This window comes from Balaenoptera acutorostrata, chromosome 6 (genome assembly GCF_949987535.1).
Source record: "Balaenoptera acutorostrata chromosome 6, mBalAcu1.1, whole genome shotgun sequence".
Classification (NCBI taxonomy): Eukaryota; Metazoa; Chordata; class Mammalia; order Artiodactyla; family Balaenopteridae; genus Balaenoptera; species Balaenoptera acutorostrata.
In genome coordinates, this window is record NC_080069.1 from 118,597,735 (window position 1) to 118,621,507 (window position 23,773).

Here is a 23,773-nt window from a genome sequence, read left to right on the forward strand (position 1 = left end):
GGCCCTCTGGCTCCCTATTTCTCTGCCTCTTTTGACCTGGATCTTTCTGCGCCGACCATCACCACCACCTTGACCTCTCTAGCCCCCGCTCCTCTTTTGCCCCGACCTTGGTGACACTAAGGACAATTGAGCCAGGGGATAGGCCAGCTGGGGACTGGTCCTCCAGTGCTGGGGAATGGCTGTTTGGCCCCCGGAAACCCTCTGGTTCCCCAAAGTTGGGGGAGGGTGTGTGGAGGAGTTAAGGGGAAGGAAGAAGAAGAGAAAGAGGGGCTTCCGTTCAGCCCAGGTGGAGGAACGCGCTACCCTCCAGGCCTGGACATGTGCTGACCTTGAACCAGCTTCTCACAGCCCCAAACAGGCAAAAGGATGGCCTGCACATACATTTTCCCCCCTCCCATGGTGCTTGGAAGGGGCTTATTACCTGTTTCCACTGCTCCCCGCTCTCTACCTCTAGACTTCATCTTCTTACCCAGTGGAGAGCTCTGTTCCTGAACTGGTACCCTTTCCTCTCTGGCTCTGTCCCCTGGATTCCTGGCTTCGATTATCTCCCTGCACTTATACCAGTTCCCCATCTTCTACCCCAGCCTGTCTGTCCAGAGTGAGCTTCAAGTCATCTGGAGGTTTATTAAAAATCCCTGGGCACACTCCCAGCCCTGGTTCTCTCAGTTCAGGTGGAGCCCGGCAGGTGGAGTCTTGAAAAGCTTCCAGGTGACTTAAATGTGCACCACAGGTTCAGAACTACTGATCTGCATTATTATCTACATGGAGCCATCATCAACTTTCGTGTCACTCACACACCTGCAGTTCATCATCTCTATGTGTTTCTTTGTGTGTTTCTATGTGTTCACTACGTATTTCTATTTGTATTGACCACTGACTTATTTACCAGTGTCTGTCTGTAGCTGACTATATCATTCATTTAGCCAGCATACAATCATATCATCTTTCAACAGCCATAAATCAATGTAGTTACATGTTCATTCATTCAATAACCACATTGAGCAAGGTTAAAGAAAAAAATATTCATGATACTTGTTAAAGACTGTAAGGAAGACTTTATTCAAGAGAGCCTAGTGCAGGGGGCGTTTTGCAGTAGGGGAGAGAGATTGGTCTCAACTCCAAATACAACAAGGAGAAGTGGAGATTTATAGACAATGAGCAGAGTGGGGATGTCAGTGGATGGAAAATGACTAAGTGGGAACATCAAGGCTAGTGAGATTCTTGCTGAAGGCAGGCTAGGGAGATAAGATATTGAGGATGGAGGATGAAGAATTTGATCAAATTTGGAGGGTGATCAGATACCCAGGGTTGGGGATTTTACTAAACTGACCCTGCAGAATTCTTGCTAAAACTAGACTCTATAAGATGGAAGCTCAAGGTTGCACCTAGTCAAGCAGAGGGCTGGCTTACAGGAGCCTGACTCTGGTTTGGTCAAGGAGAAAGACCTTATCAGCACCAACTATGTGCCAGGGGCTGTTCTAGGTGCCATGGATGCAGCACTGAACAAAACAAGGCTCTTCCCCTCTTGGATAAACAGATATATAACAGGTCAGATCCTGGGAAGAAAAACAACAGGGTAAAGGGGAGAGAGAGAGAGAGAGAGAGAGAGAGAGAGAGTGAGACAGTAGGTGCTAGTTACTCCTGATCTTGTAGCTGTCCCAGTCTGTATGTTGCATCTATTTATCTAGTTTTCTACTTGGCTATTGCAGTTTTTCTAATAGCAATGGCCAAAACGTCCTAAGACCATGCCAGGCCCAGCACTGAGCACTTTTAAGTGAATAATCACTTAAGGTCCTCGTAAAAGCTCAGAAACCATCATTCTCATTTTAGGAAGCTAAGGTTTAGAGAAGTTAAGTGATTTGCCCAAGGACACAGGGGAGGAAGCAGTGGATTTGGCCCCAGACGCAGGCAGTTCAGTGGTGGAGCCTGCTCTCCTTTGCTCTGGCTGCCACTTCCTTGGCTCATCAGCTACCACTCTCCCCTCTCTCTGCCACCTTGAGTCAAAGATGCCAGGTTTGGGGACTTCCCTGGTGGTCCAGTGGTTAAGATTCTGTGCTTCCACTGCAGGGGGCACAGGTTCGATCCCTGGTCGGGGAATCAAGATCCCGCATGATGCGGGGTATGACAAAAAAAACCCCAAACAACATGCCAGGTTCGCTCTTGCCTCTGGATCACAGCCCATGCTGTTCCTGAACACTCTTTCCTCTTCTCTCTGCCCAGCTAACTCTTAGTCATCCTTAGGTTTCTGTTTGGATGTCACTTTCTTTCGGGAGTCTCTCACCTCCACATGGGAGCGCAGGTGTCCCTGGGAATCCCCATATTCCTGAGTTTCCACCATTAGAGCAATATCACATAAGATTGTAATTAAGTATCTTAATTATATGTATCTTGTCCACCACTGCGCTCCCAAGTCCAGCCAAAGGGCTGGCACACAGAAATATTAGTTGTTGATGAATGAAAGAATGTGACCTTACTGATAATTACATTAAAAAAACTTAGATGTGTCCAGTTCTTTGGTTATGAAAGGGCTGCCACACTGTTTTCTTATGATCAGCACCAAAGCCCTGTTACTCAGGCAAGGCAAGAATTCCATTCCCATTTTACAGAGGGGTAAACTGAGTAAACCCCATAAAGCTGATGTGGCAGAACTTGATTCCAACTCAGGTCGGCCTGATTCCAAACCCAGTGTTTAGTGCAAGGCACAGTGAACCGAATCACTTGACGCCAACTCTTAGGGAGACAACGTCTCGTAGGGGAGGCCTGGCACTTCTGCAAACAACCCCAGAAAGTGGAGAGTGGCAAGTGCTTAGGAGGATGCTGTAGGAAGTTAGAGGCGGTGGCGTTGGAAAGTGGGCGCTCGAAGGGCGGGAAGAACTTGTCCGTGTGGGCACCAGTGGAGGCAGAGGAACCAAATGTAAGAGCTCAGACCATCGGTGATTCCTTCCACAAAGTGCCTTCGAAACCTGTTTGCTCCGCCTCATCCCTTTAAGAGTAGCTCCGCCTCACTCAGCCACCCGGGTCAATCTAATCTCGATGGCCAATCACAGGAGAGAAAAAAAAAATCACTTCCGCGCCTCAACCGCACTTAGGGGGCGGAACAGACAGAGAAGGGAGGGTGAGACAATATTGGTCACGTGACCCACCCAATTGCCCAGAGGCCGGGGCGGTGCAGAGGAGTTCGGCGATAGTCATTGGCCAAAGAAAGGTTGGCCCTGCGTGAGGCCACGCCCCCCGTGGCCCCGAGGTTGGTTGCGCGGGCGCCGGGGAAGGAGACGCTGTCCTTCCGCAGCGATGGGATCCAGGGTGAGTGGCGGCGTTCCGGGCTGAGCCCGCGTAGCAGGCGGGCGGCGCGGCAAGGTCCGGGACTGAGGTTTGCAGCGGGCGGGAGCCGTGCCTGAGCGGGGAACTGGGTAGGGTTGCAGGTGTCCCAGCTCAGCCGGACTAGAAGGGCCAGTGTTGGAAAGAGCAGGTACTCGGGCCGTGGGCGGCGCGAGAGGTGGAACGGAAGGTACCCGGTCAGTGGGAAGATGCCCGGGCCTGGAACATTGCAGAGATCGGAGCAGGGGCGCAGGTACTGGACCCGCGCTGGGCAAGTACCGGGATGGAAGGAGCGGGTGCGCGGGCTGTGGAAGGCGGTGGCAGTGGGCACCTGGACGACCCTCAAGGATATTCCGGGGGTCGGGGCAAGAGAGGAGGAGGCCTGACCAGGGGATGCGCAAGGAATTGTCCGGGATGGAAAGAGCAGATTCTGAAGAAGGGGGTATTGCTGAGGTCCAGCGTGGAAGTGCTCAGTGCCGGTCCGGGTCAGACTGCTGAGGTGTCCCACCGGTGTGGAATGAACGGAGACTGGGCAGAGGGAACATTGCTGGGGTCAAGGCGGAATGAAGGGTGCTCAGGCTAGAGTCATTTACGGGGTGGTTCAGGGCAGGGGAGGAGGTGTCCGGGATGGAAAGCGTGGGCATCCAAGCTGAGAGGTTGTGAGTGCCCTGGTGGGGGTGGAATGAGGAGGTTACCACCAAGGTTACAGGGCAGGAGAGGTGACTTTCCCAGGTGGGGACGACATTAGGAGTGTCCACGTGGTGGGGGACATTGCCATGGCCTTGTCATCATAGGGAAGAGGTGGAGGCTTCTCTCTTTCAGTTCTGGGTCGTGCCAGGAGGAAGGATGGGGTATGGTTGGGCTGGATCTGGATCCATCCCTGGAGTGAAGCTGTCTTGGGATGGGTGTCATTACCTGGCACCTGCCACTCTTCCTCAGTCGGGGCAGCAGAGGCTGCTCTTGACTTTCCTGCAGGTAAATGCCAAGCCTTGGGGTCCCCCAGAGCTGAGGTCATATCCCAGCTTGGCCATTTACTCAGTGACCTCGGTAGGGTTGATTACCTTTTGGAGCCCCAGTTTCCTCATCATTGAGATAAACAGTGCTTGCCTTAAGGGTTCTGTGAGTGACTAGACTTAAAATCCTCCATGGAGAGCCTGTTCCAAGCCTGGCCTGTTAAAGTAAGTGCTTGGGAAATAGTAGCTGCTGAGCCTCTGATGTTCTTGTCTTCCCTCGTTCGTTCTGAGGCTTGGGCCAAGTTGGGGGTGGTGCTGAGAGAGCTGGCTTGTGACCACTGGAGGTCACATCGCTCAATTTGTAGCCTCCTGGCAGGATGTCCCCTACCCTTGACAACATGAGTTTCTTCAGCCCTAGAACATTTGTCTGCCTGCCGCTCTGACACACACACACACACACACACACACACACACACACACACACACACACACACACACCACCCCACCCCCCCCACCCCCAGCTACCTGATAGGATCATTCATCCTTCCCACTCACTGAGGATAAGCCGTTTCTTGTGCCAGTCCAGTGACTTTGGCCGCCATCCCAGGTAGACAGGGTCCATCTGGCCTTCGTGTTCATTTCGTTTGAAGTCCCAGGAGACCTTGAAGGCATCCTTGGCCTTGGTGGTGGTGGTCGGGGAGCTCTCTGCAGGATCTTGGGGACTGGGTTATATGTGCTCAAGCCACTTATTCACTGGCCTTGGAATGGGCCGTGGGGTACCCTGGGGGTCTCAGAAGGCCCCAGGGGAAGGTTGCCCTTGTAGTCTGTAGTTCTGCTGAGGCTTCCACTTCCTGCTCCATGTCAGATTTGGCGAAAGGGTTGTGTTGAGCACAGAGTCAAAAGTCCGTTAGATCTTGGTCCAAGTCCTGACTCCACCTGGTACCAGCTGTGTGACTTTGGACTCCTGACTTAGCTTTTCTGAGCCTCAGTTTCCTCGTTGGAAATTGGCAGGGGTGTGGGAGGTAGATCGCATCTACTTCATAGAATTGTAATGATTCAATGAAATAATGTATGTAAGGAACTCTGCACAGAATACCCACATAAAGTGTAGTAGCTGTTATTATTTGAGGAAATACCCTGCTGTTTTTGTAATATGTCCACAGGAAGAACAACATTCTTGGTTTTGTGGGAGGTGGAAAAGATGCAATGATTCTCACTCAGGGGCCTGACCCTTTAGAGGCCTAAGGTTTTTGCTTAGCACGTGGGCCATGGGTTTAAAAAGATTGAGAAAGTGTGGTAGAAAGCCCCAAGTTTGAGAGCGACCTATCCATCTCCCAGGCTCTGGGTCCGCACTTGGGCCAGCGTGCCAGACACTGCCCTCTGCTCCCAGGGCTCAAGGTGGGCAGAAAGTCTGTGGGGCATTTGGCTACCTTCCTGCTGGCAGGTGCAGAAGGCGGGGGCCTGGTTCCAGGCCTCGCATTCCACACGTGGGCTTTGCTCCCACCTCATCCCCCAGAGCACTCTTGTGTGTGTTCCTTTTTTTTTTTTTTTAATTTATTTATTTATTTATGGCTGTGTTGGGTTGTCGTTTCTGGGCGAGGGCTTTCTCTAGTTGCGGCAAGTGGGGGCCACTCTTCATCGCGGTGCGCAGGCCTCTCACTACTGTGGCCTCTCTTGTTGAGGAGCACAGGCTCCAAATGCGCAGGCTCAGCAATTGTGGCTCATGGGCCCAGTTGCTCGGCGGCATGTGGGATCTTCCCAGACCAGGGCTCGAACCCGTGTCCCCAGCATTGGCAGGCAGATTCTCAACCACTGCGCCACCAGGGAAGCCCTTGTGTGTGTTCCTTTATGCTCACATGCACACACCCTTGTGGCTGACTTGATCGTCTGTCTCTCAGCTCTGTGGAGGGACCTTCTGGTATGTGTGTCCCTGTCCTTTCGGGGCGTGGATGGTGCCTGGGACCCAGCCAGCGACCAGTTGAAGACGTTCTCCTTGGAAGCTCTCGGCCCCGAGGGCTCTCGCCTGGGGTGCCGATCCTGCCATGGCATTCCGGAGGACTGAGGGTGTGTCCATGATCCAGGCCCTGGCCATGACGGTGGCAGAGATCCCTGTGTTCCTTTACACGACGTTTGGGCAGGTAAAGATCAGGGCAGGTTGTGGTCCTGCCCTTTACCCCTCTGGTCCCTGAAACACTGAGCCACTCATCCCAGGGTCCCTCAGCATCCGGGAAAGTTGGGCCCTTGTGATTGCTGTCCCAGGCAATCCTCTTTGAGCAGAGTAAGGAGGACTGGGTTAGGAGTCTGGGGTCCCAAGCCCGGTCTCCACCCCAGGCCTATGTGGACTCTTGACCTCAGTTTCTCAGTTTATAAAAGAGGTCAGTAATGCCTGCCAACTTTAAATGTTTGTGGCTGACCAGTCCTCTTGACACTTCCTTAAGCTCTGCCCTGTGGGATGCAGCCTCGCTCGAGGGGCTCCCAGTCCAGCAGGCAGAGTGAGGGTGGAGCAGGGGCGTGTACAGATGGACCATCGGGTAAAGTGAACGTCATTGTCTTTGAAGAGTGGAGAAGTGGGGTGGGCAGACCTGATTTCCGTTTCTGCCTCTCTGTCACCTTAAGCATGTGTCCTAACCTGTGTGAGCTTCAGATGCCTCACCTGGAAAATGATGGGCATTCGCACAGGTAACACAGGTGAAATCCTGGTGCAGTAGCTGGCATAGGTGCTCAGTCACTGCAGCTGGTAGAATCCTGACCGATGGCGTTGGGGACACCTGCTGGACCCCAAGATAGGATCTCCTGGCCTTGTCATTTTGCCATCCCCCATCCCCCTCTTTTACATCTCTGTGATCCAGGTTTCAGAGGCCAGGGCCCCCAACTCCCACCCCCACAGCCCCCTGCAGGTAGCTGCCTCTCAGTCATTCCTGGTCAGGAGGTATCCCCTGGGGGCCTGATGCGTTCCCTGCGCCTCACGTGTTCCTCAGGGCAGCTCTCCCAGGGAGATGTAACTGGCTGCCTCCCTCTTTTCTCGCAGTCTGCCTTCTCCCAGCTGCGGTTGACACCAGGCCTGCGGAAGGTCCTCTTTGCCACGGCCCTGGGGACTGTGGCCTTGGCCCTGGCCGCCCACCAGCTGAAGAGGCGACGGCGGAAGAAGAAGCAGGTCGGCCCCGAGATGGGCGGCGAGCACCTGGGCACGGTGCCCCTCCCCATCCTCATGGCCAGGAAGGTCCCGTCACTGAAGAAAGGTAGGTGTCAGGTGGTGGGGAAGGGCCTGACCTGGAGTCGAGTCTCAGCTGGACCCCTATCAGCTGAGATCTTGGGCTAGTGACATCCTGTCTCCAAGCTGAGTCCCTTTCACCTGGGAAGCAAGTCATTGTAAGGATTTGCTGGGTGATGTGGTGGCCGGATGCACATGTCATTGGAAGCGATGGTTCTCATTATCTGAGGACCCTTTGGGAGCACCGGGTCCAGAGTGGGCTGGTGGGGTGCAGCTCCTCCGTCCAGCGATGGAAGTCCCCTGGCTCAGGAGCAGGAAGGGCCAGATGGTTCCTGAGCCTTTTGGTATTCTCACCATCCCCCTCTTTTTCTCTTTGCATACAGTAAGATTCACCCTTTTTTGAGTTTTGACGAACACTTATAGTCATACAGTCACTACCACAATCAAGAACTGTTGCTCTAAATCCCCCCAGGGCCCTTGGTCGTCAGCCCCTTTCCCCTTCCCCCAGCTCCTGGCAGCCACTGACCTGTTTTGTGTCTGCTGGTGTGGCTTTAAAAGCCTCTTACGGTCCCGTTAATCTTGTAACCCAGTAACCCAGTGTTTGCCATGTACAGATCGCTTTCCAAGGCAAGGAGTCCTCAAAGGCTCTCATGTTGGAAGAAACTTGTTTTAAGAAGCAAAATCTCCTTCTGTGACAATGACTTTTTTTTAAAAATTAATTTATTTAATTTACTTATTTTTGGCGGCGTTGGGTCTTCGTTGCTGCGCGCAGGCTTTCTCTAGTTGCGGCGAGCGGGGGCTACTCTTCGTTGCGGTGCGCGGGCTTCTTATTGCAGTGGCTTCTCTTGTTGCGGAGCACAGGTTCTAGGCACGCGGGCTTCAGTAGTTTTGGCACGTGGGCTCCGTAGTTGTGGCTCATGGGCTCTAGAGCGCAGGCTCAGTAGTTGTGGCACATGGGCTTAGCTGCTCAGTGGCATGTGGGATCTTCCTGGACCAGGGCTCGAACCCATGTCCCCTGCGTTGGCAAGAGGATTCTTTTTTTTTTTTTTTTAATAAATTTATTTATTTATTTATTTATTTTTGACTGTGTTGGGTCTTCGTTTCTGTGCGAGGGCTTTCTCTAGTTGGGGTGAGCGGGGTCCACTCTTCATCGCTGTGCGCGGGCCTCTCACTATCGCGGCCTCTCTTGTTGCGGAGCACAGGCTCCAGACGCGCAGGCTCAGTAGTTGTGGCTCACGGGCTCTAGAGCGCAGGCTCAGTAGTTGTGGCACACGGGCTTAGTTGCTCCGCAGCATGTGGGATCTTCCCAGACCAGGGCTCGAACCCGTGTCCCCTGCATTGGCAAGCGGATTCTCAACCACTGCACCACCAGGGAAGCCCGGCAAGAGGATTCTTAACCACTGTGTCACCAGGGAAGCCCGACAATGACTTTTAATTATGAATTATTGCAAAAGAGAAGTTTTTGTCTTTTCAATTGGACAGAGAAGTTTGTAGACTAGTCTAGAACAAGACCACGAGACATGCTGGCACAGCTGGCTTTCCATTCTGCATTGGCCCCCCTGGAATCCTGGAGTCGTTTCTGGACTAACCTCTTGCTTGCCTACCCTGTACCAGCACCACCTCTGGTTCCACCTTATTTTGCCTTCCCTACTTTTCTCACTTAAAAGAACCAAACCAAAACAAAACTATGTATTTTGAAAAGTTGGTACCTCAAATCCTTTTTAGACGGAGGAGAATTCCAGATCAGTCAGTCAATCAGCAACACAGGGGAAGCTAAGTCAGGAGGTAGAAGTGTCTGGGCCTCATTCTCAGGCTTAACCCAGCAGATCCAGGCCCCTCCGGGCCAGGCCCTGCGCCGCGTAACAGGGATACGGAAGTGAGCAGGACAAGGGGCAGGGGCCCAGCCCTCTGCTGCTAGGTGCACGCCCTGGGGGTGCTCTGCTGTCACCCTGACTTAGAAGGTCAGGACAGACTCCCAGATGAGGAGGATGGGGAGAGGGGTCCGGAGCGGGCAACAGCCGTGCAAAGGCTGGGTGGGAAGCTGGCATGACCCCTCTCCTCCTGTTCCTCACAGGCTACTCCAGCCGGAGGGTCCAGAGCCCCAGTAGCAAGAGCAACGACACTCTGAGCGGCATCTCCTCCATCGAGCCCAGCAAGCACTCAGGCTCCTCCCACAGCTTGGCCTCGGTGAGGGTAGCAGGGTGCCCGTCACGGCCTTGGGGCTCCGGTCTCTGCCCTCGGGGGCTTATGGGCTGGTAGGAAGATGGGAGAAGAGGTTCCATCCATTCATTCGTTGGTTCATTCACTCATCCACCCGTGCAGACTTTCAGAGATTGTCAGTGATCACTGTGTGCTGGGCATTGGTGAGGGAAAGATGGATAAATGCGGAAGAGAAGCTTTGATCTCTTGGGGAAGATACTTACCCATGAAAGTGCATTCATTCATTCATTCATTCATTCATCAGACACTGAGCAAGCACCGGCTTTATGTCAGGGACTACTAGGTGCTGAGGATATAGAGATAAATAAGACAAAGACAAGTTTATTTTCTCTTGGGGAACGGCTTTTGGCTCATTCACTCGTCTAGTTATTCATTCATCCAGCAAGCACTGAGCCCCAGCTCTGAGCCGACCACTGCCCTGGGGACCCAGGCACGAGCAAGAGCTGGCCCTGCTCCCGCCTGGCAGGCGGGTGGCCGCTCGTGTGGGAGAGACGCGTGGGTGAGAGCCGGGCCCTGCCGGCCCGTATGTAATGGGTGCTCCTTGAGTCCTCCCTATCCCACTCGTAGTGGAGCCCCGGAGCAGGGAGGGGGTCATGCTTTTCGGGAGTGGAGCTCAGGGTGGGTTTCGTAGGAGGCTGCATCTTCCTGGGCTGGGCATTGGCCTCAGTGTTTCCTCCTGCTTTGGCCATTTCTGTGACCCATCCTCAGGCACTTGGAGTTGGCAGAAGCAGGCTGTGCCGAGGGCTCGGCCACTGTGGCCTGGGGCTGGTTTCTGGGATGGTATTGCAGAGGGCACGTGGCGTGTGGTGAGGGGCGGGGGGTGGGGGGAGGCTCAGGGGTCCTGCAAAGGGTCTGGGAAGGCCTCATTCCCTTATTCTCGGGTTCTTGCGCTACTTGGCACCCAGATGGTAGTGGTGAACTCATCCAGCCCCGTGGCTGCATGCTCGGGGCCGTGGGACACCAGAGGGATGGAGGAGTCTGTGACCACCAGCAGCGGCAATGCTGAGAGCCTCTACATGCAAGGTACGGGCCAGGAGGCTGGCCTTGGGCACCCCCTGCCCACCGCCCGCCCCACCCCCGCGGCCGGGGCAGGGTAGTGGGGAGCGTGGCCTCCTCCTGGGAGCCTAGGCTGGGTTTTCTGGGTGCTGCTTGCAACCAGTTCCAAAACCACCCACCCCAGATCCCCGGCTCAACGGATTCCAGCCATTTCTGGACCGGGGAGAGTCTCCAGGAACAGATCTGGTCTGAATGAAGACCTGCAAGCTGGCCAGCCCTGAAAAAGGGGTCAGGACCTGGTCCACACGGTCCTGGCTGTTCCCATCCTTCCGGGCTCTCCTGCCTCCTCGCTCTTCTGAGCCCCCTCTTGAGCGACGTGGTGGGGGGCACGGCTGTTCTCCCTCCGCTGTGGGCCTGACACCCTTCTCTCCCGTCTCCCCCACCCACACTCAGGCATGGAGCTATTTGAGGAAGCCCTGCAGAAGTGGGAGCAGGCGCTGAGCGTGGGGCAGAGGGGGGATGGCCTCCGGAACCCCGAGACCGCTTCAGAGGCGCCGTCTGAGGTAGGCAGTCCCCCCCCGGGTCTTTCTTACCCCCGGCCACCGAGAAGGCTGGTGGTGTGGCTGGTGGGCGGCCACGCTTGGGAGGCGTCTAGCAGCGCCGCCTTCTGCCAGCCCATCACATCCTCCTGGGTGGGAGTTTCCCCTTGACCAGGATGTTGACCCAGCTAAGTAAGAAAGTTCACGTAAGGTGCATTAGCCCATGCCTGGTACTTGGTAATTACTCAGTAAACCACACTGGTGATTACAGCCCGATCCTGACTACATGAAGAAAATATGGGGGGCTTCCCTGGTGACACAGTGGTTAAGAATCCACCTGCCAATGCAGGGGACACGGGTTCGAGTCCTGGTCCGGGAAGACCCCACGTGCCGCGGAGCAACTAAGCCCATGTGCCACAAGTACTGAGCCTGCGCTCTAGAGCCCGTGCGCCACAACTACTGAGCCCACGCGCCACAACTACTGAGCCCGCACTCTAGAGCCCACGTTGCCGCAACTACTGAAGCCCGCGTGCCTAGAGCCTGCGCTCCACAACAAGAGAAGCCCCCACTTACCGCAGCTAGAGAAAGCCCGCGCGCAACAACGAAGACCCAACACAGACCAAAAAAAAAAAAAAAAGGGGACTTCCCTGGTGGTCCAGTGGGTAAGACCCTACACTTCCACCGCAGGGGGCGTGGGTTTGATCCTTGGTCGGGGAACTAAGATCCCGCATGCCCCTTGGCCAAAAAAAAACAAAAAAACAATGCATTCTTGAAGGGCTGGAGGGAAATAGCCTGTGTTCATAGTTGAGTGGGTCACACAGCTTTTGTCTTGTCTTTTCTTTATACGTTTTTTTTTTTTTTTTTTGGCAAGTCCAAGTTTTCTCTAAGTGAATATTTATCTCAATATCAGAAAAGAGAAATAAAGTGGAAAAGCCAAAATAAAATTTTTTTTGTGCAAAGCACACCAAATATATGTCCTAGGATGAATTGTTTTGTAATAGTTAAAAAAGATGAAAAACTGGAGACTGTTAAGTGCCCATCAGTAGGGGTCTGGAATACTAGGCAGCCTTTGCCTGGTGGCGCAGTGGTTAAGAATCCACCTGCCAACGCAGGGGATACGGGTTCATGCCCTGGTCCAGGAAGATCCCACATGCCGCGGAGCAACTAAGCCCGTGCGCCACAACTACTGAGCCTGCGCTCTAGAGCCCACAAGCCACAACTACTGAGCCCGTGTGCTGCAACTACTGAAGCCCGCAGGCCTAGAGCCCGTGCACTGCAATGAAGAGTAGCCCCCACTCGCTGCAACTAGAGAAAGCCCGTGTGCAGCAACAAAGACCCAATGCAGCCCCCCACCCCCACAAAAAAAAAAATAAAATAAATAGAAAAAAAGGAGGGACTTCCCTGGCGGTCCAGTGGTTAAGACTCCGTGCTTCCAATGCAAGGGGCGGGGGTTCGATCCCTGGTCTGGGAACTAAGATCCCACGAGCCGTGCAGCGAGGCAAAGAAAAAAAATAAAAGGCTGAAGGAAAGCTGTATGGGCTGTTAGGTTGCTCTCTCCACTATATTAAGTGAAAAAAGCAAGATATAAAATGTGTATAGTGACCCATGTGTACATTTTTTTCTGTTGAGATGTAGTTGATGTGTAGCATTATGTAAGTTACAGGTGTATAACATAGTGATTCATGACCCATGTGTACATTTTATTTATTTATTTTATTGAAGTATAGTTGGTTTACAATGTTGTGCTAATTTCTGCTGATGTGTACATTTTTAAAAAGACATCCATCCTTGCCTACATATGCCTGTTGGTAACTGCTGGTGTGTATGTGCACTTTTATTTCCCTCTGGACAGGTAACACAAGAGATTTTTTAAAAATATTTATGTATTTATTTATTTTTATATTTTTGGCTGCATCGGGTCTTAGTTGTGGCACGTGGGATCTTTTGTTGTGGCACTCAGGCGTCTCTCTAGTTGTGGCTCGAGGGCTCAGTAGTTGTGGCGTCATGGGTTTAGTTGCCCCGCAGCATGTGGGATCTTAGTTCCCTGACCAGGGATTGAACCCGTGTCCCCTGCATTGGAAGGTGGATTCTTAACCACTGGACCACCAGGGAAGTCCCCACAGGAGATTGTTAACAGTGATCTATGAGGAGAGGGTCTGCAGGGAAAGGAGGAGAAGGCTTTTCTTGTACTTTTTTTGTCGATATTTTTTCTCATTCTGGGGGTTGTCTTTACACTTTCCTTTTTTTTGGCCGCACTGCATGGCTTGCAGGATCTTAGTTCCCCAACCAGGGATTGAACCCGTGCCACCTGCATTGGAAGCACAGAGTCCTAACCACTGGATGGCTATGGAATTTCCAGTCTTTTCACTTTCTTGATGGTGTCCTTTGAAGGACAAAGGTTTTTAATTTTGATGAAGTTCAGTGTATCTAATTTTTCTTTTGTCACTTGTGTCGTATGTAAGAAACCATTCTCTAACCCAAGGTGGCTTCCCAGAGAAAGAGCTGGCAGATCTGCCAAAGCTACAAGGCTCTGCTGGCCACACTGAGTGGGGTTACTGAGCAAGATGGCCAGCAGGTCTGGGGTCCCATGGGCTCTGCCAGGCTCTAGCTGGGTGCGCTGGGCACATAACCTCCTTGAGTTTTCTCTGTGAAGTGGGGTCATGGCAATCCCTGCCTCAAGGAAACCCTGAGGCTGAACAGCGAGTTGCTGGTCCAGGGCTAGCGCTCAGTGAAAGGCAGCCATTACAATCTTACTGTCCCCCTCTGAGTGCTTCTGCCTCTTTCTCCCAGTGGCCTGAGGCCCGAGTTGGCCCTTGTTCCCTCCCCAGGGTCTGGTTACGTGTACTTGCAGGATCTGGCAGCCTCTGTGGAAAACAGAGTCAGGCCTGCCCGTGCCTGGCCCCTTGGCCCAGAAGCTCCTGGGTTCAAAGGAGCAGTGCCCCCGTCTTCCCACACCCTGGTCTGGAGGCCAAGGGCAGCGAGGAGGTCACTGAGGCCACAGGCTGTGGTGCCAGGGGTGCGATGCCTTCCCAAGTGCACATGGTTAATAGGAACAGTGGGGTTGAACCCAGCTCTTTCTGGGCTCCTAACTGCCCTCTGATTATAATAGCCAACACTTACTGGCCATCACCATGGGCCAGTCTTGTAGGAAGTACTTTATATGCCTTATTTCATTCACGTTTTCCCTAAAATCCTAGGAAGTAGGTTCTCTTACTTCAGTTGACAGATAAGAAAACCGAGGCTCAGAATGAGGGAGTTATTTACTCAAGGTCACACAGCTCGGAACTGGTGGCGCCAAGGTCTGGACCAGGTCTGCTCGGGTCTAGAGCAGCGCTGTTCAGTAGGAGGCCATGTATCTTATTTAAAATTTTCTGGAGACCGCGTTAAAAAGCAAAAGGAAATGGGTGAAATGATTTTTTAAATTTTATTTATTTATTTTTGGCTGCGTTGGGTCTTCATTGCTGCGCACGGGCTTTGTCTAGTTGCAGCGAGCAGGAGCTACTCTTCGTTGCGGTGCACGGGCTTCTCATTGCGGTGGCTTCTCTTGTTGCAGAGCACGGGCTCTAGGCGCGCGGGCTTCAGTAGTTGTGGCACGTGGGCTCAGTAGTTGTGGCTCGCGGGCTCTAGAGCGCAGGCTCAGCAGTTGTGGCGCACGGGCTTCGTTGCTCTGCGGCATGTGGGATCTTCCTGGACCAGGGTTCGAACATGTGTCCCCTGCATTGGCAGGTGAATTCTCAACCACTGCGCCACCAGGGAAGCCCTGAAATGACTTTTAATAATATATTTTCTATAATCTAGTATATCCAAAATATTATCATTTCAACATGTAATCAAGATGAAAACTCACGGGCTTCCCTGGTGGCGCAGTGGTTGAGAATCTGCCTGCTAATGCAGGAGACACGGGTTCGAGCCCTGGTCTGGGAAGATCCCACATGCCACGGAGCGGCTGGGCCCGTGAGCCACAGCTGCTGAGCCTGCGTGTCTGGAGCCTGTGCCCCGCAACGGGAGGGGCCGCGATAGTGAAAGGCCCGCGCACCGCGATGAAGAGCGGTCCCCGCACCGCGATGAACAGTGGCCCCCACTTGCCGCAACTAGAGAAAGCCCTCGCACGAACCGAAGACCCAGCACAGCCAAAAATAAATAAATTAATTAATTAAAAAAAAAAAAAAAAAAGAGTCAATGTTATTCTAAAAAAAAAAAAAAAAAAAAAAAAAGATGAAAACTCACTGAGGTATTTCACGTTCTTGTAGTCTTGGGGGTTTTTTTGCGGGGGAATACTAAGTGTTTGAAATTGGTGTGTATTTATGCTTATGGCCCATGGCAGGTGGGACTGGCTGAGTTTCAAGTGTGCACTGGCCATGCGTTGCTGGCGGCTCCTGTGTGGGGCAGCTCAGTCCAGACCTACGCTTGCTGCTGGGCCTCAGAGCTGTCCCCTGTTTCCCCGGGGGCTGGGGCCCCATCGTGGTGAAGGAAGGGGCTGTTGGCGTGGGGAGCTTGGGGGGCCTGGGTTGACCGTCATTGTTTTACCCACAGCCAGAGTCACAGCGAAGGGAGTTTGCGGAGAAGCTGGAGTCCCTGCTGAACCGGGCCTACCACCTGCAGGAGGAGTTCGGGTCCACCTTCCCGGCCGACAACATGCTGCTGGACCTCGGTGAGCGGGGCCGGGGCACAGGATCCCCAGGGCCCACGACCTTATCCGATCAGTGCCTCCCTGCACAGACGAGGAAACTGAGGCCCCACAGGCAGGAACAGAGTTGGAATGAGGCCCCGGGAGTCCCTGGCCGGTGTGCCTTGCCCCATCCCCTTGGGAGCAGGCCTTGGGGCTTGTATGTCAACATCTCCCCTGCCGGCTGTTCCAGGTGTTTGGTTTGAGCCCTATTCTGTGGGCACCGGGTGGGCGGAGGGGTGGCTCACGTGGAGATTAGCCCGAAGCCAGCCATGGGGCTGAGAACACACCTGCCGTTGCCCTCCCCATAGAGGTCAAGGGGCGTGACATCACTGAGATGGAATGAAGTTATTCAGCCAAGCAGCCAATGTTCTCCTAGTGCCTGCTGCGTGCCAGACCCTGTGTGGTGACTGTGACCCCCCAGGGCCCTTCCTTGGGTGCTGTCAGTTCCCGGGGGGGAACATCAGAATCCTGAGTGTTGGGCTCCCTGGCTCTACCAGTGGTGACACGGGCCCAGTGAGGGCTGGCCAGGGTGACACATCTTCCACTTCTGTCCCCTTCAGAGCAGTCCCACTTCCTCTGGGCTCCCCGTGTGACAGAGAAGGCTGGTGGGGCATTCAGGGCTGTGAACCTTTCCTAAGTCCCCTTGTGTGTCCAGACCCCCTCGCCCTTGAGCGGGTGGGGATGGAAGTGCTGAGTGAGTGGCCCTTTGGTATCAGAGGCTGTTTCAGCTTGTCAGAGAGGGGGAGCGACTTGCCCAGGGCCACACAGCACAACACAGCCTGCCCTCAGAGCTCAGGGTCAGACGGTGTGGACGAGGCAGGTCCCCTGACGTGAGCTCAGAAAATAGGAGCTTTGCCACCATCAGCGTCATTCGTCCAGAATCGGGTGTTGGGAGGCTTGGTGTACGTTTAGCTCGAAGCTCGGTGATTTCAGGAGTCTCAGCTCAGCCCCTCCCTTCCCTCTCTGCCCAGAGCGGACCCTCATGCTGCCCCTGACCGAGGGCTCGCTGCATCTGCGGGCGGACCATGAGAACAGCCTGACCTCGGAGGATTCCTTCTTCTCTGCCACTGAGGTGACGCGGGTGGGGGGATGGCTGCGGGGAGAGGGGTGAAGGCCAGGGTTCCTGCGCGGCTCCTTGGCGGGCGAGCTCTGGGTTGTGGGAAAGTGAAGGCATTTCCTCTGATGGGAGCAGAATCTGGAGGTCCCCGGGAGCTGCTCCCCGGGGGACTCTTCAGTGTTGCTGGAATGGGGAAGCCTGAGAAACCAGGGGTCGTAGGTCCTATGAGTAAGGGCAGGGGTCCCCATCCCCAGCGGCTTCAGCCCACGCCGTCCTCTCCCTTCTCTAGACCCAAGTGCTCATTGCTTCGTTAGTTTCCTGCCATGGCCACGTGTGCCAGGCGGCTCTCCTTTCCTGGGATGGGAGGACACGGGTGTGTGTCCAGTAGATGGTCCCTTTGGGAAGGGCACCCGGTGATGGGGATGCTGAGAGCCGGAGTAGGAGTCAAACCCGGGCCTCTGCCCTTGGCCAGCATTCCCACTGACGTTCCCTCTGAAGCGTTGGCCCCTAGGGCGTACTCTGCCGGAAGTCCCCTGGGCAGGTGCCCTTGACCCACCCCAAGGCTCCGCCCCTGCCCACCAATGCTGCTGACACGGGCTTCCACCCTCCCCCCAGCTCTTTGAGCCCCTGCAGGTCGGAGATTACCCGAGCCCACTCTCCAGGCCTGCCGCCGCCTACGAGGAGGCCCTGCAGCTGGTGAAGGAGGGCAGAGTGCCCTGCCGGACCCTCAGGTGAGCGTAGGGGGAAGGAGGCAGGTGTGGGGGGGCTGCCCCCTTGGAGGAAGCTGGGGCAGCCAGCAGGGCTTGGTGGGGACCCAGCTGAGCCAGGCTGAGGGTGGGGTGGTCTGGCCGTGGCCCCAGCTTCGGAGACCCTAGGATGGCCCCGGTACAAGACAGGCAGGTCTAGGGTTGACGATCACAGTAACTAATTAATATAAGTAATTAAAATAACAATCATTCATACCTGTTCTAAGTTCTCAGAGGGGTCCACTCACGGAAGCACGGTGGGCGCCGTCCCTAAGCCCTGTGTTCTCACACACGCCTTTAAGGAGCCGTCCAGAAGCCAGGCTTTGGAGACAGACAGACCCGGGTTCTCTCCAGGTCTTGCTACTTTGTAGCGTGTGGCCCTGGACAAGTCTCCTGACTTCTCTTAGCCTCAGTCTTCTCCTGTGTGGTATATTTAGGGCTCTTATCCACCTTAAATTAATTGTTCTGTATGATGGTCATGATTCCCAGATTTAAGTATGTGTGTTTAAAGTTCACTGACTGAAAATGGTCAAAAGCCCCAGCTGAAGCCTTGGAGATTTGGATAAAGTGCCCAGATCAGGGCACCCCTAGCTGCCCCAGAAAGCCCTGCCCTGGCCTTGGGAGCAATTTGGCCATTTTGGTCCTGTGCTAGAGAGGGTCCTTTGCTGGTTGGGGCCTAAAGGAGGCCGAGGTCAGCCCGACCCCCAGTGACCACAGCTGCCAGGGGCGCCCAGTGCCATCAAGGCAGCCTGTCCTCAGGGAGCATCCTGTCAGCCCCTTCCTTGGGTTTGGGGGAAACAGAGGCCTAGAAGGGGGCAGCCACCTGCCCGAGGTCACACTACCAGGTGGAGGCAGGGCCACCCATGGCTCCACCCTGACCCCACGGGGGTGTCGCTGGCTGGGACCCAGGTGCTGTGACTCTGCGCTTCCCCTCAGGACAGAACTGCTGGGCTGCTACAGTGACCAGGACTTTCTGGCCAAGCTGCATTGTGTGCGGCAAGCCTTCGAGGTGGGTGCGGTCCGGGGCGCGTTGGGGGGATGGGGGCAGTCAAGCGGGCTCCTCTGCGCGGATGGCCACCCGCCCAGCCCACGGTGCTGCCCTGTCCACGGCTTTGGGGGGCCGCCAGCCTGTCAGCTCACCCCCTCCCTCCTCACTCCCTAGGGCCTCCTGGAGGACAAGAGTCACCAGTTTTTCTTCGGGCAGGTTGGCCGGCAGATGGTGACGGGCCTGATGACCAAGGCTGAGAAGGTAGCAGGGTGTGGGGGCTCTCTTTTCGGCTCTTCTTCCCCCTGCGTTGTTTGTTTTTCTGTTTTTTTAATCTTTCTAACTTTTATTTAGTTCTGTTAAAAAAAAAGAAAAAAAAAAAGAAAAAACCCAATCTAAAATCGAGCTCACGAGCTCTGACTTCATCCTGCAGGCCATAGGAGAGCAGGGAAAGAGTTGGGTTTTTTTTGCTCCCTGTGCTAATTCTGAAAAATATGGATCTGTCTTGCCTCTTATTTCTGATTACATGACACAGTTTTACAAAGTTCACCGATTATGAGATGCAAACCATACAAGGTCTCCGGGAACCCCACTTGCCAGGGGGACCACTGCGCACAATCTGATATATGTTCCTCCTACTTGGTTCCATAGACTCTAATCTTTGACTGTTGTAATTTAACTTCCAAAGCTTGGTTTGTGTTCTACGGGCTGTTCTGCAGCTTTATTTTGTTCCGTAAGAGTCCATCTCGTCCATCTTTCCCTGTCAGTAGATGGACCAGTTGTGTCGTATTCTGTCGGGCGGGTCGGCTCTGGTGAATCTGGTGCTCCCAGGGACGGACATTTGGGTAGTGTCTGACTTTTCCAGTATCACAGACACCGCTATTATACTCCGTCTGTTTATAATCAGATCTCTTTAGGAACCTGTGGGATTTTCTGTGGGGCAAAGCCCAGCTGTGGCAAGGCCGCGTCTTGGGCACAGACGTTTCGAAGGCTGGCAGATCTTGCCAGTTTACCCTCCGAAATGCCTTAACAGCTTGAGCCCCTGCCAGCAGGATAAGGCTGTGTCTCCTTACGTCTTGGCTGATACTGGATATCAGTACAGGCATGCCTCGTTTCGTTGTGTGTGTTTTGGCTTTATTGTGCTTTGCAGTTTTTTACAAATTGAAGGTTTGTGGCAACCCTGTGTCGAGTAGGTCTATCGGTGCCATTTTTCCAACAGCGTTGGCTCACTTCGTGTCTCTGTCACATTCGGGTAATTCTCGCCATTTTTCAGACTTTTTTATCATTATTGTATTTGTTACGGTGATCAGTGATCTTTGATGTTACCGTTGTAATTTTTTTTTAATTTATTTTTATTGGAGTATGGTTGCTTTACAGTGTTGTGTTAGCCTCCACTGCACAACAAAATGAATCAGCCATACACATACAGATATCCCCTCCCTTTTGGACTTCCCTCCCATTTAGGTCACCACCGTGCCTTAGGTAGAGTTCCCTGTGCTATACAGTATGTTCCCATCAGTTGTCTATTTCATACATAGTATCAATCATATATATGTGTCAATCCCAGTCTCCCAATTCCTCCCACCCCACCCCTTTCCCCCTGGTATCTGTACATTTGTTCTCTACACCTGTGTCTCTATTTCTGCTTTGCAAATAAGATCATCTATACCATTTTTCTAGATTCCACATATTTGCATTATTGTACGATATTTGCTTTTCTCTTTCTGACTTACTTCACTCTGTATGACACTCTCTAGGTCCATCCACGTCCATTGTAATTGTTTTGGGGTGCCACAAACCGCACCCATATAAGACAGCGAACTTAATCAATAAATGTTGGGTGTGTTCTGACTGCTCCACCGACTGGCTTTCCCCTGTCTCTCTCCCTCTCCTTGGCCTCCTATTCCCTGAGACACCACAGTATTGAAATTAGGCCAATTCATAACCCTACAATGACCTCTAAGTTTTCAAATAAAAGGAAGAGTCGCATGTCTCTCACTTTAAATCAAAAGCTAGAAATGGTTAAGCTTAGTGAGGAGGGCATGTTGAAAGCTGAGACAGGCCAAAAGCTAGGCCTCTTGTGCCAAACAGTTAGCCAAGCTGTGAACGCAGAGGAAAAGTTTTGAAGGGGATTAAGTGAACACATGACAGTGAACATGAATGATAAGAAGGCAAAACAGCCTTATTGCTGATACAGAGAAAGTTCGAGTGGTCTGGATAGAAGATCAAACCAGCCACAACATTCCCTTAAAACAAAGCCTAATCCAGAGCAAGGCCCTAACTCTCTTCAATTCTGGGAAGGCTGAGAGAGACGAGGAAACTGCAGAAGGAAAGTTTGAAGCTGACAGAGGTTGGCTCATGAGGTTTAAGGAAAGAAGCCGTCTCATAACATAAAAGTACAAGGTGAAACAGTTAAGTGTGGATGAATTAATGAAGGTACTACACTAAACAACACATCTTCAATGTAGACGAAATAGCCTTCTATTGGAAGAAGATGTCATCTAGGACTTTCATTGCTCGAGTGGAGAAGTCAATGCCTGGCTTCAAAAGACAGGCTGACTCTCTTGTTAGGGGCTAATGCAGATAGCGACTTGAAATTGAAGCCAGTGCTCATTGGCCATTCCCAAAATCCTAGGGCCATTAAGAATTATGCTAAATCAACCCTGACTGTGCTTTATAAATGGAACAGCAAAACCTGGATGACAGCACATCTGTTTACAGCATGGTTCACTGTTGAGACCTACTGCTCAGAAAAAAAGATTCCTTTTAAAATATTACTGCTCATTGACAATGCACCTGGTCACCCAAGGTGGATGGAGATGTACAACGAGATTCATGCTTTCATGCCTGCTAATACAACATCCGTTCTGCAGCCCATGGATCAAAGAATCATTTTCGACTTTCAAGTCTTATTATTTAAGAAATACCTTTTGTAAGGTTATAGCTGCCATAGATAGTGATTCTTGTGGTGGATCTGGGCAGAGTAAATTGAAAACTTTCTGGAAAGGATTCACCATTTCAGATGCCATTAAGAACACTAGTGACTAGTGGGAAGAAGTCAAAATATCGACATTAACGAGAGTTTGGAAGAAGTTGATTTCAGCCCTCCTGGATGACTTTGAGGGGTTCAGGACTTCAGTGGAGGAAGTAACTGCATGTGTGGTGGAAATAGCAGGAGAACTAGAATGAGAAGTGGAGCCTGAAGATGTGACTGAATTGCTGCAACCTCATGATAAAACTTGAATGGATGAGGAGTTGCTTCTTATGGATGAGCAAAGAAAGTGGTTTCTCAAGATGGAATCTACTCCTGGTGAAGATGCTGTGAAGATTGTTGAAATGACAACAAAGGATTTGGAATATTACGTACACATAGTTGATGAAGCAGCAACAGGGTTTGAGAGGATTGACTCCAATTTTGAAAGAAGTTCTGTGGGTAAAATGCTATCAAACAGCATTGCACGCTACAGAGAAATCGTTTGTGAAAGGAAGAGTCAGTAGATGCGGCAAACTTCATTGTTGTCTTTTTCTTTTTTTAAAATTAATTAATTAATTAATTTTTTGGTTTGCGTTGGGTGTTCATTGCTGTGCGCGGGCTTTTCTCTAGTTGTGAGCGGGGGCTACTCTTCATGGCGGTGTGCTGGCTTCTCATTGCGGTGGCTTCTCTTGTTGCGGAGCACGGGTTCTAGGTGCACGGGCTTCAGTAGTTGTAGCACACGGGCTCAGTAGTTGTGGCTTGCGGGCTCTAGATCGGAGGCTCAGTAGTTGTGGCGCACAGGCTTAGTTGCTCCGCGGCATGTGGGATCCTCCCAGACCAGGGCTCGAACCCGTGTCCCCTGCCTTGGCAGGCGGATTCTTTTTTTTTTTTTTTTTTTTTTTAAAGAAATTCACGTTCTTTTTTTTAATTTATTTATTTATGATTGTGTTGAGTCTTCGTTTCTGTGCGAGGGCTTATCTCCAGTTGTGGGGAGTGGGGACCACTCTTCATCGCGGTGCGTGGGCCTCTCACTGTCGCGGCCTCTCTTGTTGTGGAGCACAGGCTCCAGACGCGCAGGCTCAGTAATTGTGGCTCACGGGCCCAGTTGCTCCGTGGCATGTGGGATCTTCCCAGACCGGGGCTCGAACCCGTGTCCCCTGCATTGGCAGGCAGACTCTCAACCACTGCGCCACCAGGGAAGCCCCGGCAGGCGGATTCTTAACCACTGCGCCACCAGGGAAGCCCCACTGTTGTCTCATTTTAAGAAATTGCCGCAGCCATCCTAGCCTTCAGCAACTACCACCCTGATCAGTCAGCAGCCATCAACATTGAGGCAGGATGTTTCACCAACACAAAGGTTATGACTCACCAATGCCTCAGATGATGGTTAGTTTTTTTTGGCAATGAAGCATTTTGGAATTAAGGTGTGTACATTGTCTTATTAGACATAATGCTATTGCACACTTAATACACTACAGTATAGTATAAACATAACGTTTATACACACTGGGAAACCAAAAAAATTCATGTAGCTCGCTTTATTGAGATATTCACTGTGTTGGGGCGGTCTGGAACCAGACCTGCAGTATCAACGAGGTCTGCTTGTAATTTTTTTTTTTATATTTATTTATGTATTTATTTATTTATTTGGTTGCGCCGGGTCTTAGTTGTGGCAGGCGAGCTCCTTAGTTGCGGCTCCAGGGCTCCTTAGTTGCGGCTCCAGGGCTCCTTAGTTGTGGCATGCGAATTCTTAGTTGCGGCATGCGAATTCTTAGTTGCGGCATGCACGTGGGATCTAGTTCCCTGATCGGGGATTGAACCTGGACCCCTTGCATTGGGAGCGTGGAGTCTTAACCACTGCACCACCAGGGAAGTCCCTGTAATCTTTTTAATCTTTGTTTCATCCATTGCATTATGTTTCTTGGATTATTAACAAGGTTGCATACATTCTCATGTTTATTTGGCCGCTTATGTTTCTTTGGTTTTTTTTTTTTTTTTAAATACTTTTGTTCCTTTTTTTTTTTTAATTAATTTATTTATTTATGGCTGTGTTGGGTCTTCGTTTCTGTGCGAGGGCTTTCTCCAGTTGCGGCAAGTGGGGGCCA

At 52.4% G+C, this 23,773-nt stretch overlaps 1 protein-coding gene across 4 annotated transcripts in view; it reads left to right on the plus strand.

The window, feature by feature from the left end:
• Nucleotides 1-3,239: 3,239 nt before the first annotated feature.
• The window catches only part of MIGA2 (mitoguardin 2), a 28,657-nt gene continuing 8,123 nt past the window's right edge, over nucleotides 3,240-23,773 (plus strand). For 2 of the 4 annotated variants that reach the window (XM_057549002.1, XM_057549003.1), the window contains exons 1-11: nucleotides 3,240-3,303; nucleotides 6,170-6,409; nucleotides 7,300-7,510; nucleotides 9,557-9,669; nucleotides 10,608-10,725; nucleotides 11,152-11,261; nucleotides 15,771-15,888; nucleotides 16,878-16,978; nucleotides 17,579-17,694; nucleotides 18,619-18,718; nucleotides 18,872-18,958. In XM_057549002.1, the coding sequence (XP_057404985.1) occupies nucleotides 6,314-6,409; nucleotides 7,300-7,510; nucleotides 9,557-9,669; nucleotides 10,608-10,725; nucleotides 11,152-11,261; nucleotides 15,771-15,888; nucleotides 16,878-16,978; nucleotides 17,579-17,694; nucleotides 18,619-18,718; nucleotides 18,872-18,958 (1,170 nt within the window). In that variant the 5' untranslated portion in view covers nucleotides 3,240-3,303; nucleotides 6,170-6,313. The remainder of the gene's footprint in view (nucleotides 3,304-6,169; nucleotides 6,410-7,299; nucleotides 7,511-9,556; nucleotides 9,670-10,607; nucleotides 10,726-11,151; nucleotides 11,262-15,770; nucleotides 15,889-16,877; nucleotides 16,979-17,578; nucleotides 17,695-18,618; nucleotides 18,719-18,871; nucleotides 18,959-23,773) is intronic. The other 2 variants (XM_007194527.3, XM_057549004.1) reach the window with 2 other exon arrangements.